At 43.9% G+C, this 14,859-nt stretch overlaps 1 protein-coding gene across 5 annotated transcripts; it reads right to left on the bottom strand.

The window, feature by feature from the left end:
- Positions 1–22: 22 nt before the first annotated feature.
- LOC117140086 lies at positions 23–3,994 on the bottom strand. 5 transcript variants are annotated; one of them, XM_033302839.1, is made up of 7 exons: positions 3,868–3,994; positions 1,144–1,263; positions 944–1,088; positions 756–887; positions 549–704; positions 260–494; positions 28–203 (listed from the first exon to the last, which is right to left on the bottom strand). In XM_033302839.1, exons 1-7 carry the CDS (start codon positions 3,924–3,926, stop codon positions 100–102), a joined length of 951 nt encoding a protein of 316 aa, XP_033158730.1. In that variant the 5' UTR covers positions 3,927–3,994; the 3' UTR covers positions 28–99. The 5 variants fall into 5 exon arrangements, with proteins under 5 accessions (XP_033158732.1, XP_033158730.1, XP_033158731.1 ...); XM_033302840.1 differs by lacking the exon at positions 3,868–3,994 and adding an exon at positions 2,358–2,971; XM_033302842.1 differs by lacking the exon at positions 3,868–3,994 and having other exon boundaries at positions 30–203; positions 1,140–1,229.
- Between the last annotated feature and the right edge of the window lie 10,865 nt (positions 3,995–14,859).

Genomic DNA, 14,859 nt, shown 5'->3' with positions numbered 1-14,859 from the left:
GCCTCAAAACTAATGTGATTTTTTTAAATGTTCGACGATTTATTCTATAACCGAAATGCAATATATTTAAAATCTTTAACAGCAGCACGTCACGCGGTTCTACTTTACTAAACTTTCTGCAGCTATAGTATCCCAATTATCTAGTAACCAATCATAATCGGTTTCATTTTTAGGCGACCAGTCATCGTCAGATGTGTTTTTGTCTGAAATGTTAAATTGTGTTCAAAAAGCTTTTTAACAAAAGAATAATATCACATACCGTAATCACCATACTCCGGATATTCGGGTGTTGTTCCTCGTGTATTTGGGGTACTAGTCGACATCCAGAAGAAGTCAGCTGATGTAAAGTAGCTATAATGAATCTGCCAGTAGAATGTGAGTGCGTAGGTGAGCAGAAATTCGTGGAAGACCAGCAAAGCGGCCAAGATGAAATCCTTCAGCCTCATCTGGATATACCGATCTCCATTAATTGTTTGAGCATGCAGCATGATCATCTTAAAATGAATGGTAATAAATATACTATACATTATGCTGCTGAATAAATTTACCGATGTCATTACAAAGGTTAGGCCAAGCTCAAATGTGAGATAGGCATAAGGCATCAGCTTTGGCAAAAACAAATGGGCCAACAGAAAATATGTGGACATCATGGCCAATACAAAGCTCAAGATAAAAAGCGGAGCTATGTAGCGAGTTAAGTCCATCTGATGGTTCGGGATAAATTATATACATGAATAATGATTTGATAGTCCTACCGAAAACGAAAGATGACATCCAACGACCAGGGCAACTATCATCAGGAGAGTGCAGAAAAAGAAGAAGGCCAGCAGATCTGGAACCCAAGTACGAGCTGCTAGCACATACATCGAAAATATCTCCAGTTCCACCTAATGTACATGTATATGGATTTTAAAAATTTATGGAAATTTTATAAAGCACTTACTATCACAAACGCTACAACCCAGCTATAGACCCTGTGGTTGCGAACACCTTGGTTAAAACAAAAAACTGTGAAACATAAGCCAGCCAGAACAAAGGTGGCCGAGCAAATCACCTCAAAGTCACGGAATATTCTACGACCACTTTCCCTGTGAGGTTTAATATTATGAAATATTACATTTATTTTGTATATTAATTACCTACACCAGGCAGACCAGAATCCATTGAGAGACAGCTAAGCCCATAAATATCACAAGGGATCCGTAAGTTTGACGGCCAAATTTTTTCCTTCTGCTGTCAGTGTCCATACTTTTCAAAACAGCGCTTGAAAGTTTAAAAGTAAGACCATTAACTGTAGATTTAATTACAATCGAAACAAATAAACAATTACAATCAAGAAAACAACAAAATAAAATAATACAAAAACAAATACATTCGTGATGGATGTGTGAGAGGTTACTATTATCCCTTAAATTAAGATCAAAAGGAAATTGTTGATTGTAATTGTCTTTGATATATATAAATTTAGCTTCAAATTAGTATTCATTTGTAGACTTATACTGGCATTATTATTTAATAATTAGTTGTCTTGTGGACTGTCAGTTTTAAAATAGTGAAATCCCAGTACTATTCTTAGCCAAGCTGTGCATTTTAGAATATACATTTGCCCCGTTAATGTGCCAATTATATTATGGTATTAACAAGTTCCGTCGACCCCGGGCAGTTGAATTGGCTCAGATGCAGGGGAGCTGCCTTTGAGTATCTCAATGCAGTTAGCCCTATCATTGTGTCAACTTACTTTACTGCTCCGTTCACACACAGCTGCGACCTGGCCCCGATACAAATACTGCAGCTACAGTAAACACACAGTGGGGCAGCCAAGCGGCTAACGCGTAAAATCAACAAAAATTAACGTGGGGCAAACAAGGCGAGCACGGAGCCAAGGTTGAGAAATTTGTGCTCAGCTCGATGCAGCAAACAAATTTGCACTTGTTAGCCCGACTTTGGGTTTTTTTCCCTCACCATTTTTGTGTGTTTGTGCGCTGGCAGCGGAGAAAATAGCGCAGAATATGCCAAAGCGACTGTCAACGGCAAGTGTTAAAAATGCCAGATAAATAATGTTAGAGCAGCCCCAGACAAGAGCCACAATGGCAAACAGACTCACTAATGAGCTGACTGCACTGTAAACTCAACTTTTCTGGCTGGCTGACATTCTGACAGATTCGAGGCTGACTCGCATGCGTCACACAAACAAAAAGACACAAAGATACAATTTGCATACTAAGCCCTGCGGGCGTCACACGGTGCGTATGAGCAATGAGGAATAAAAATCATTAAGCGACACATTTGGCATATCAAAGCGGCCCAAATGGCGTGTGGCATTCCCAATCAGCAGCCGTGTGCGTTTGTTAACTCACCGAAAATGCGACTTGAGAAGCAGCTAGCTAACTATCTGACTATCTGACTGGCATGCAAAATTAATTACGGCCAGAAATTTATTTACGACGACTACGACGTTTCTTCTTCTCCACGCGCTGCGGCAGCCATAAAAGTTTAACGCTTCAGCCGAATTTAGGAGCCGGAAAACAGGGACCAGCGAAACCAGGAACGAGACTGCAGCTTAGATACATTCTCCTTTTGCCGCCGCCATAAAATCCAGGCGCTGATGACATTTCGCCAGCTGCATTGCAGTGGATGTGGACGAGGACGTGGTCGCGGATGTGAATGTGTCACCACTGCGGTGCTGCCATCCAGCTACTGCAGCTAGTGGGGATTTTACGAGCTTTTGCAACACTGGTTGTTGTCGATGGTTAAAGGGGGTTCCCCCAGAGAAGGGTGTGCCGAAAATCACACCGCTTAAGTGCGCGTAATGAAATTTTAAGCAGCATTCGCTTCTGTTTATGATTTAAGCTTTAAAATGGATGCATTCGCCGGAGCCTCTAATTCAATTTGGTTTGGTAAGTGCGCAGCTTAAATTATTGCCAAAGGGTTGAAACATTCCTGCGACATTTTTCCACTACACTTACAATGTAGCCTAAAGTAGGTATACAATAAAATGCCAATATAAGGAAAATATATTTTATGATAAAATATGCTTCGTTAGATATTAGATATTTAGAACCTTTAAGATTTGAATAATTTAATGTTTTGGTGATCCAATGTTTATTTCTGTTTCATTTATTTTTAGGTTATCCAATAGAAAAGCTCTTATGCTAGCTCGAATTCACCCCACTCCACTACATAGAATGGATTGACTGCCTCTGTAGATTAGCTACAGCTAAGCAAACAGGCCAATCGGAAACCCTTTCGATTCCCTAGATTAGCCAGTTACATGTTAGTTTCTATTAAACTGGGTCGCTGTCAGATTATTCCAGCCATGAAGCTCACATCCACACACTATACATATGTATGAGGAAATACCGCTGACTTAGGTCAGGGATAGGTTTATACAGCGATAAGCCAGAGGTCTTATCCCAATTCTCAAACGCTAATATAAAACAAAGAGCAGTGCGGCTAACTTGCTGTTTGTTTAAACCAAATGCAAACAGCTAGCAGACGCTCATTAGCAGCAGCACACGCCTGAGATAAGGACCACACCGGGTCTAAAGATAGCTTCTCATCCAGAATACAGAGTCCAAAATCCAGATAAAATGCCGCAGGCCAAGTTCAAAGAGGCGGCGAATCGTGTGTCGTCACATCATCAAACAAAATGAGCAGCAAATTAGAGGCAGCGACTACGTAGACTACCGCCGCCCGGAAAATCTCTTTAGGTGGGAGACGGGGTACCCACTTTTATTTCCATTTTCCACTTGCGTCATCGAAATTTGTAGCAGCTTATCAAGCTGGCTGCCTGATAAAAAGATGAGCTCCGGAAAATTCTCGGATCTCCGGAGTCGGTCGGTGTTTCAGTTTCTGTGTGTGACTCACTTTTGCCGCAGACCAGAATTCCGAACGTGACCTGGCACTTTAGTGACACTCACTCTCATAATCGGAGTGGAGTGTTTTTCCTTGGTCCAGTGCCTTTATCAATTTTACGACTTCCTTTCCAGTCGAAGTCTGGATGTACATATGTATGTGGAGCGAGGAGAAGGACCACCGGCTAGCTGCAATTAGTTTTATTTTTTTCCGATTCGTGGTCTTGTGGCTCGCTTTAGTATCTTTATCTTAGCTAATTGATATTTATGGCCCGAACACGTTCTTCCACTTCGCTTCATTCGTTCAGGTGAAAATGTGAAAATTCTCGTGGTGCGTTTTCGATTTTCCTTAACCATGGTATTGGCAACATGGAATTATGGGCGGTAGGTTGGGTTGGTTATACTTTATTGGGGCATGGGGGAACGATTCTTGGTAAGCGGTGACTCAGACATTAGCTTAAGTTCCGTGGGGTCAACGATGGAGTCACGTTTTGGTTTTACACAGAAACAAGATTAGAGTCGTAAACAGTCGAGGAGAGTCCTCTTGGAATGGCTGGGAAATGGCTGTGGAAAGGTGAGTTCTCCCAGTCTGAGTCATCAATCACACTGCTCCCCGAATGAACCAGATAAAAAAAGAAGTGCACTCACAGGAAGCCCAAAGGATACTACAATCGGCCAGCTGTCCCGCCAACGAAGTTATAGGCTATCATATTTCCCTCTGACATATTTATCCTAAAAACAACCGTGAGGAAGCATATTTTTTCCAATAAACACTTCACAGGCTTCCTAAAAAAAATGTATCGAAAATTAACAATACTTGTAGCCATTGATTTATGAATGAGTTCCTCTAGCTGTGTTGTCTTTTTATGGCAGGATATTCTTTTTAGAGCATGATATTTGAGTTTTTGCGCCGTGTTTTTTGGTGGTAGGCAGGATATTATGAATGCATTTAGAGTGACTACTTAAAAGTAAATAAATAATGTAGGAAATTGCTTCACTGTTTATTCAGGAAACCATGTTGAATAGAGAATGAGTTGACGAACTAGATGCGAAAGTGGGGATTAAAAGGTTCAGCCTGCAAAGCATTACAATATCAGCTTCTTAATGCAATATCTTATTGTATGAATCGTATTTTAATTAATATGAATTTTTTGTAATAATACCTAACAAATCTTATTAAATATTTAAAATTCACAAACATTTCGCACATAGTTGGTATTATTTTTGTTCGAATTAATATTTCTAATGGTGTTTTAATAACGAATAATTCATTATATAGAAGGGTAAATACCATATGAAGGGTTACTTTGAATGTACTCCACATGCATTCCAAGATTTCCATATATTTTCCCAGAGCAGCAGGAACAGCAGCCCTACTCGACTTGACTTGAAGTTCATTCTTAATTTATGACACTTTCAATTAGGAACTCCTGCTAAAAGGCTAACATCAGGTAGGATTCTAGGGAAACCTATGCAACTCCCATCCACGCTGTGTGTGCGAGCGGATTCCAGGAATAAATTGAAAACCATAATTATGCTCACGCTTACAGCCTTCGCCTCCAGCGACTGTCAATTGCAAAAACAAACAGGAGATGGCGAAAAGAGCAGGCAGCCAACAAAGGCCAAGGCTATGGCCATACAGATTGAGATTCGGGGAAGGAGTAGTGGGAGATACTTGCAGATACTGGAAGATAGATTGACAATAACGAGGCCTAGGCCCAGGCCCGGGCCTACCTGCAGCGCTTCGCAAGTGCTTTGTCCTTGGTCCGGGCAAAAGATAGAGATACTGAACAGACATTGTCAATGTCGCATGTCTGGTGCTGACAAATCGCCAGGAAAAGGGGATTTATGAATAGGCCGAGTGCCAAAGAAGCCAAGGAAGCAGGATGAGGTTTCGGTCCCCTGATCGCTTCATTATTGGGCAGAACATGTCAATTTGGGCCCAAACTTCCTCCTACGAAATGGTACAAAAACTGAGCATTTCCAGCTGCGACTTTGTCTCATTCATAAATTGCAGCACAAATCTATCAAAATCCCCCAAAGTTGATTAGGCTGTCAGATAAATCAATTTGTCGCCGGGCATAAAATATTTTTATTATTTCACAAAAGTCCGGCTTAGGCTGAAAATTTTATGCCGTAATTTAGATTGATGGCCTCGAGATACGGGACAAAACAGAAAGTGTCTTTGGTATAATTGCAAAAGCAAAAGTAAATTGAGTTTCGCAGTCCTTGGAGATGCCAGGAGGAGGTGGCTCGAAGGCCTCTGCGCTAATTTTATGACTAGTTCGTGACTGGAAACTATGGGGAGTGATAAAATAAGGAGGGAGGACCAGGACTCACCTGTTACCTGCATCTAAAATTCAGAACTCACAACTCGCGACCGACACGCGTTCCACTAGAAAATGTGCTCGCAGCGATGGCAAATAAAATAAAAATTTTTACGTGCCCACGTGTCCTCAGTCAACAATTTTCGCGGCCAACAGCAAGAACAGCGGAAAAACGAAAATCCGTTTGCACGTTGTTTTTCCAGAAAATTAGTTTAAAAGCATCATAAAATAATTTTCGTGCGGCGTTGGGAAATTTCGCGTTTCGTCTCTCGTTTTATTATTGCCATTGACTCCCTTTCAACTTTGGCCATTTCGGGTTCGCTTTTCGACCATTCTCACACCCATTTTCGTGCCCAGGTGGGTAAATGGATTTGGAGCGCTTAGATAGCCCATCATCATCATCATCATCAGCATCGCCATTCGCTGGCTCTCTTTCAAATGGTCCGGCGCCATAAAAGAAGCAAATGCACAGGTCCAAATTAGATTTATGTCTTTTTATTCCCAGATTTTTTTGTGGGGCAGTTAAAATTGAAAATGGTTTGTGCCCTCTGCACTTAGGTCATCGCAGGGTGAAACGTAATTAGAGATACAATTTATGTGTAGATGCCAGGGTCAAATTGAAAACAAATTGTGGCAGGTGAAAGACAAATGGGACGGGATGATTGAAAATAAATTAAGTCTGTAAAACAGAATAACTTACCAAATATTCTACAATATGAAGTTTCGAACTCATCATAGATAAACAAATAAATATGATTTCATAACTTTTGTATGAAAATCCCCTTTAGCATTATCATAGTACATTGTTTTTTTAGATGGCATCATCCTCTGAATCACGCAACTTAAATCGGACCTGAAATTCATCTTTAAGATAGCCGAATTTCGTCATTCGTGATAAGGCACAGTTTAGAGAATCTTCCTTTTCGACAATCAGTCTGAATCATAGCCGAGATAACAGCGTTATTTGGTTAGTTGAAGTATCATCTGTTGCCATGGGGAATTCCCAGGGGCTGAATATAGTAAAAAAGCAGTTGAACACAACAACTTCCTTATTAGTCGGACAAATTTGTATCTTGTCCCACATTCAGAGCTATATCCTTCTGGCTCACGTGTAATCCATACCAAAATGCACTTAAGTCCGCACTCCCACATGTATCCTTAAGACCCAAAGAGAGTGCCCTGAAATTCGAGCAATTTGTTTTCATAAAGGTTGCCCTCTCCCACTTCCTTCTTATACAATATGATGCCAATGGCCACTAAATAGTATCTGGTATCTTAAAAAAGAAGACGAGTGTATCTTTTGTTGTTGCTTGTTTTCGTAGAAATTATGCCAGGGAATTTGTTGAAAATCTCTCAACTAAAGCATGTGTGGATTGTGGCATTACTCGCATGTTGTTCCTCCTTTTAGCAGTCGCTTCCTCTGAGAAAACAATCACCAGATCCCTGCCAAACCACTTGGCCAGACAAAATGAAAATTAAAGAAAAACTAAAAATGAGGACTTGCGGTCGAGGCGTGAATGTGTTTCAAGTGCCTTTCGCCGAGCTGTCCAACAGATTGTTTGCTAAGCTTTTTTAATAACAATTTGCCACAAATGTGGCCAGGTTTTGTTCTCTTCTTTGCGCCTCATGCATTTTTATATGTAAACATAATTTCTTTAATTGGATTTCGTCGTCGGTGCTGAGCAAACATTAAAAGCGCCGTCTGACGTCGCCATTCCAGTTGGTGACAATGGCGGTGTGAAAATCGCCGAGAGGTGGTGTGCAGGGTGGCACTGTCGAACAAAAACAAAACCAGGCTCAGAGCCAGACAGCGGCTTCCAACTACCAACATGCAGCCAGCTAGACATCAGTCGACCAGCTGGTGGAACCCGTTAAAATTGCGACCAAATAAGAGAGTGTGTGGCTTAAGTGTTTAGTTTAGGTCTGCTAAACTTTCCTGGGCGCTGCAAAAGTATTGCTAGGTTGGTGAGTGTAAACTTAACGAAACGGTTCGCTCTGTTTTGCAATTAAAAATTATTATTTACTATTTGAAATATTTGAAAAGTATATTAGAAGTACGTACCAGCACTCTTTTGAGAATGTGTTCAATACAAAAACTCTTTTCTTTTAATACAAGTTCTTACAGGCATCCATTTAGTGACTTGTGATAAAACTTGTTTTTTTTTGCGAAATGTAATGAAAGTACACCACTTGCAAATACATTACAAAGCTAGTTTATTACCTTCTTAAGGCCTTAGCTGACATAAAACTAACCGTAAGACTCCACCGAATGCCTTCAGCAATTCTTCTCTGCGGACTTTCTTTCCTATTTTACTTTTAACTGTTGAGCTAATCCCGACCCAGTGCGACTTTTATAGCGTACTACATCCTCCCATCACCCAGCCGTCCCTTTGACCGCTGACCATGTCCGAGTCACTCTTCATCCGCTTTGGTGGAGTGTATATCACCGCAGGGTATTCGCTCCAAACAAATGCCACCGACAGGCGACAGCGCGACACGCTGTCTAACAATTTTAATTTTCAATTTTAAACTACGGCTGCGACGACGTCACGCGGCTGGGTCTTAACCAGGCCCAAGCCTACACTGAGAGAAATTCCTGTAAATACTTATATATATTTTAACACTAACACTTACTGCTAAAAGTCTATACTTTTAAATATATTTAAGTAGCCTACAAAACAAATATATTTCTTAGCAATAAATCTTGGACATTACTTTGAGCAAACTCAATAAGTAATGTTATTATATTATGTAAAATATATCTTTTTTTGCAGTGCACTAAGTTCTGTTCACAATGCGTCCAGTTTTTCTCTAGCCGTTTTTGCAGCGCCACGTATCTGGGTCAGTGGTGTCAATTGCTCGCTGGTGTCGCTGCCACTGTTGCTTTTGCCATTGCCATTGCTTTTGCTTTTGCTTTGCTCGTGCTTTTCAGTTGCTTTTGCTTTTCTGGTGCTTTTGCTGCTGCTGTTGTTGCATCTGTTGTTGTCAACTTAATTATGTCGCAATTGCTTTGAAGTCGGGTTCTCGTCGTGCTGTATTTTTTGCAAATGTAAAGCAGACAGCAGGTGGCAGCAACATGGCCACATTGCTCCGCTGCCGCTGTCCAGTTGAAATTGCGCTTTATTCAATTTTTATGCCAGCTCGCAGTTCCCATCGCCCCCAAATGAAACCCCCCACAAGCCTCCTGCCCCTTATATCACCCACGGTCCTCCGCCCACCGCCTACTTGCCCTTTTTAGTGGATGCAGTGTCGTTGTCACTAGTTTAATTGGATTTGGACCCGCTGCCTTGCCAGGGCTTTGTCTTTGGCCGTTTCCATTTCCTTTCGACCAAGTCGTGGATTTCCCTCATCACCCTCAACACATTGAAAAAAAATAGGATGTTGTAACTTACTTCATATTTTAACTGGAAATGTTATCAATGGTGAGCACTTCTTTTCTAGACGAACTGATATACGTAATATATGTACATATATCCATTTATGTCTTTTTTATAATTTGTATATTATTTCTATACTGTTTTTGGCGTTTTTAAGTATATACGAGAAATGGAAATTTTTGTCTCTGCATCATCATCGTGATCGCAATTCGTTGCTGTAGCTAAAAAGCTGAAGCGCATTACAAATTGGTTTAGTTATTGGCTTAATTGAATTGTTGCAGATTGGACTTTAAATAAGCGCGACGCAGTCTTCGCTTCAGTTTTGAGCGAAAAGCGCCAGCGGCAATCGGTGTATAAATTTTCATCAGGTGCGCGTGTAAAAGGTAGCATGCAATTAATTTTTAGCGTGGGTGTGGAATGACTGCCGGCTATATAGTACTATATATAGTGTGGTGTCTAATTGGAACATTCGCAGATGAGCGTGTGAAAAGTGGCAGAAAAGGCAGAGGGGCTAAAAGCCGAGGGGAAAATGCTTAGCTGTTGGCTTAGAGGTGGCGGGGAATGGAAATCCCATTACAAATGCAAATAGTGCGGAATTTTTTTTTTTTTTTTTTTTTTTAATTAGTTTATTTATTAAGGCATACGGGGAAGTCATGAAGCCCCTTTGTGTCCTTCTTATCTATTAATTCAGCCCATTTTGGGCTCGCCGGCTAACTATAGTTAGCTTTTTCAAATTTACAGTAATTTAACTAGAATTACATAACAATCACATATAACAAATAGGATTTAAGATAAGCGTCAGCTTCTGCGGACCCTTGTCAAAGGAGATCGGGTAATGAGATCCCTCGGTTGCCTTCTATTGAGCCTCCTTGGTGGGCGAGATCTATTTAGAGCGCTGGCCAGCCGATTTCTGTGGCGCTCCAGCCTGTCATGGTATCTGCTCGAGTGCTGGTTTATTTCGTCGAAAACCGTTGCTAGTTTTAGGTCTCTGTGCAGAGTGGTGTTTCGAACAAACCACTCGCAGCCGGTGATAAGTCTTGCTACCTTATTTTGAATAGCCTGGATTCTTTTGATTTGGCTGTCACATGCCAAGCCCCAGATTTGGCACCCATACTTCCAGTTTGGTGCTAAGATCTGTTTGTAAATTGTCAGCTTGTTGGATAGCGACAATTTACTGCGCGAACAAAGTAGCCAGTAGTGCTTCGCCACCTTAGCACGTAGGCGCGTTCTGATGTCGGTCACATGCTTGGAAAATGTGAGTCTGCGATCCAGAAGCACTCCAAGGTACTTTGCTGCGTTCGGCTGTGGTACGGGGGCTTCCTCGATGTAGACGGGCGGTGGCGTTCTCCGCTTTAAAGTAAAGCAGACGTTGTTGGACTTACTGCTATTGATGCCAATGTTCCAACGTCTTGCCCATTCCGAGAACCGGTATGCAAAGTCCTGGATACCATCGGCTGCGTCGTGCTCGCATCGGGTCCTGTAGGTGACGCACACGTCATCGGCAAATGTGGCCAACATAGATTTCCCGTAAAGGCTTACATCCGGCTGCGGCATGTCGTGGCTATACAGGCAGTAGAGCAGGGGGCCGAGAACACTACCTTGTGGAACACCAGCTGCCACGTTGTGCTCGGTGGAAATTGCTGAATGAAAGCGCACAGCGAACCTCCTTCCTTCCAGGTACGATTTTAGCAGCCCAAAATATGGAGCAGGCAGCGTCTGCTTGATTTTCAGTTGGAGTCCAATGTGCCACACTCGATCAAACGCTTCTCGAATGTCCAAGAAGAGGCTGTTACAATATTCCTTACTGTCGTAGGCCGTCAGGATTTGCTCGACGACTCGATGGAGCTGCTCGACAGTACAGTGGCCAGCACGGAAACCGAACTGGTGCTCAGGGGTAATCCCCTGGGCTTCCATAATCCTTACAATCCGGACAGCAATCAGTCTCTCAAACACCTTCGAAATTGAAGGGAGGAGACTGATCGGCCGGTAGGAGGCGGGCTCCCTTTCCGGCTTGCCAGGTTTGTGGATCATGGTGATTATCCCGAGCTTCCACTGATAAGGGAAGTATTGCAACCTCACAATAGCGTTGAAAACCAACGTTATGTAGAGGATCGCTTGTCTGGGCAGGGCCTTCAATGTGGCGTTGCAGATGACGTCATGTCCAGGTGCTTTGTTGTTACTCTGGCGCACAATGACTTCGGCTACCTCGCAGGGTTCAAACGGCGTGATTGGCATATCCATTTGAAGCGCTTGGTTCAGCTGGTCCTGAGTTTCTTCAACCTGTTGCAGGCTGGCAAGCTTGAATGGTTGAAATCGCTCGGCGAGGTGCGCAGCGAATACCTCCGCTTGTCCCAAGTCGGTCCGACACCATGTCCCGTTGCTATCGACTAGAGGCGCCTTCCTCGTGCAACGCCTTTTGATTGCGCGCGTGGCCTTCCACAGCGAATGCGTAGCTTCGCTTTCGACTCCAGTATTGGCAAGCCTTTCGTCGAACCATGCGGCTTTGTGCAGCACCAACGCGCATCGGAGCCTACTCAGCGCTCGATTCCATTCCGTTTTGTCCAACGGGTGCCGAGACCTCATCCACCTAGTGCGTAAGCGCCTCTTCTCAGCTATAAGCAGCAGGATCTCCCTGGGTATTGGGATTCGATCTGCCGCGGGCTGCCGAGATATTCTGCGAGTTGCCAATCTAGCTGCTGACTTGATATTGTTGGTGAGCAGTTCGATAGCATCATCAACGTCCTGTCCAGAGTTTAAGGCAGTGTTGAGGGGCAGTGTGGACTCCAGTTGCGATTGGAATACCTCCAGGTTACTACGCCTAGTGATAAGCCGCTCCATCTTAGGGTAGGATATTGCCCCCGCATCCAGCGTAATTACCAGAGGCAGGTGGTCGGAGCTAAGCTCAACAACCGCACTTATGCTAGCGTGGATGCCCAGCACACCCTTTGTCAGTGCAAAATCGATGTATCCTGGTGAGCCTCTACTGCCGTACGGGTATCGTGTTGGTCCTCCTGTTGCTAGCGAGTCCACCTCCGAATTTAGGACGAGATTCGCTAATGCAATGCCTCTTTGGTTGCTCCTTCCCGCACCCCAGAGCCAGTGGGACGCGTTCCAATCGCCTGCAACAATGAACTTCGTCTGGAACTCTTCCAGAATGTCCTTAAACTCGTCCGTAGTCCATGCAAATCTCGGTGGGCAGTAGACCGCTCCAAAGCTTATAGGACCAAGTGCCGTTTCAATAACCGCCGGCGCAAGTTGCACCTTGGCAGTGGCTATTGGTGTTAGCGGAAAGTGGGCAAGGCTAGATTTGATTAAGATAGCTGCTCCGCCTTTGGCGTTGCCACCACTCGGATCATTGGCAGTGTAGGCTACAAATCCGAATAGCTTAGGCGTCTCTGCCCCCTTGCAGTGTGTCTCGCTGAGCAGCAATACATCGATTTCGTGACGTCGCACGAAGCACTCTACTTCAGGCAACTTCGTGGATACGCCGTCGGCGTTCCACACTAGGATGCGCAGCGGCATCATTATGGCGCTTGACGCGCTTGGAGAGCAGTGAGCAGATTGATAATCTGCCCCTGCTGCTGTGACTGTTGTTGCTGTTGCTTCATCATCATCATCATTAATTCCATCTGCTTCTCTTGAATCGAGCGCAAAGAATTAATGTTTTCATTAAGCGTCTGCAGGATGGCTTCAATGCTGCTGCTAGCATCCGTCGAGCGCTGAAGTGTACCCCTAGACGTCCTTGTCCGGCTGCGGCTCCTTTGACGACTGGGACTTCCATCATTGGGCTGTTGCTGTTGCTTCTGTTGTTGGTGCATCAGGCTCAGTGGTTGCTTGTGGTGAATGGACCCTCTAGCCACATCTGCATAAGATATTCCGCCTCGAGAAGAGGGGATCTCCTTACCTCCAGCTAAGCCCCGTGAAGTTGGTCGCTCGTTTACTTCTGTTCTTCCAGCCACTCCACTTCTGGGTCTGGATCGCTGCAGGAACGCTTGTAGCTTGCTGCAACCTTTATAGTTTGCAGGATGCTGACCGCCACAGTTGTAGCAAGTGCACAGCTCGATGCGTGGCCTGGTACAGTCCTTGGCTGGGTGTTCGCCGGCACATTTCACACAAATGTGGGCCTTACGGCAGTATTTGGCTGTGTGGCCAAACTGCTGACAACGATGGCACTGGACAATAGCGTTACGCTTGCGGAGAGGCTCAATAACTACTCTCATATGGCATAGTGCCTTAACCGCCAGGATCTCCTTATTGTTTGCCGCAGCAGCAATATTTAGGAAGAACATATTGACTGGCGACGCTTTTGAGGTACCCGGTTCGTTTCGCCTAAGCGGTGTATGAATATCGAGAACCTTGTGCCCGATCTTTTCCAGCTCATCCTTGATTTGGTGATGTAGCGTACTGTGGTGCAGGCCTTTCACGCATACCCTGTAAGGCCTGTCCTCTTTAAGCTGGTAGCAGTGGAACTCATATTCTTCGTTCTCGAGCCAGTTCACTATGGCGCGAAATGTATTAGCGTCAGCCGCGTAAAGCCTTAGGACACCGCTCATTGACGCCCTAGCCTCAACCTTTTCTAGGTCCACTATGCTTTCAATGCTCTGCATCATCAGGCATACGTCGTCCACTCCCTCCATTACTATAGGAGGTGGTTTGGACTGCGCCTTTTTGACTGAACTAGTGGTACCAGCGGAGGCTGCATCCCGCTTAGCGGCAGCAATAGCAGCTTGATGACTGGTACTGGGCTGGTCATACAGATCGTCAATTTCATTGCCTACTTGTTTGTCGGCTGTGAGATGCGCAAGTAAACCAAATCGGTTTGAATTGCCGCCATATCTAGGTTCTGTAGTCGAAGGGTTTTCCCCTTGTTTGCCGATGCTTTGTTTTGGTTTTTTCCTTTCAGTCTCCGGAGAAGCACGAGACTTTCGCTTTATTTTTTGAAAGCGCTGCGGGGCAGCACATTGGGGGCTCGGGAGAAACGCAGTATCCAACGATTCATCAGCCGCAGCGGTTTCATTTAAAGGGTTCATATTGTAGTGTGCACCAAATCACCAGGGTTCTAGCCAAAACTTGAACCCTGGGAAAGCTTTAAGCTCGCAAACAGCTGTTTGTGCGATCGCGTGGCAGCTGGGCAGCGGAGCCCCAGTTCGAGTAACTTAACTTTGTATTTTTGAATGAAAATGTTATCGTTTCACTATTATTTCACTGTTAGTGACTTGGGGGGTCACTATTTGCTATATGTGCCAGTATTCTGGACTTGTCCATAAGTTTATTACCGCGAAAACTAATTTCACTTTATCC

Source organism: Drosophila mauritiana, chromosome 3L (genome assembly GCF_004382145.1).
Source record: "Drosophila mauritiana strain mau12 chromosome 3L, ASM438214v1, whole genome shotgun sequence".
Classification (NCBI taxonomy): Eukaryota; Metazoa; Arthropoda; class Insecta; order Diptera; family Drosophilidae; genus Drosophila; species Drosophila mauritiana.
The sequence above is the reverse complement of the archived record's forward strand: the minus strand, read 5'-3'. Positions and strand labels throughout refer to the sequence as shown.

Excerpts from the sequence above, each read along its gene's own strand:
- LOC117140086 (XM_033302839.1), bottom strand. The coding sequence starts at position 3,926 with ATGAGAGTGAGTGTCACTAAAGTGCCAGGTCACGTTCGGAATTCTGGT. Across the intron at positions 705-755 it reads GATGTCATCTTTCGTTTTCG|ATGGACTTAACTCGCTACAT; the intron begins GTAGGACTATCA and ends CCGAACCATCAG. Across the intron at positions 495-548 it reads TAACCTTTGTAATGACATCG|ATGATCATGCTGCATGCTCA; the intron begins GTAAATTTATTC and ends ATTCATTTTAAG.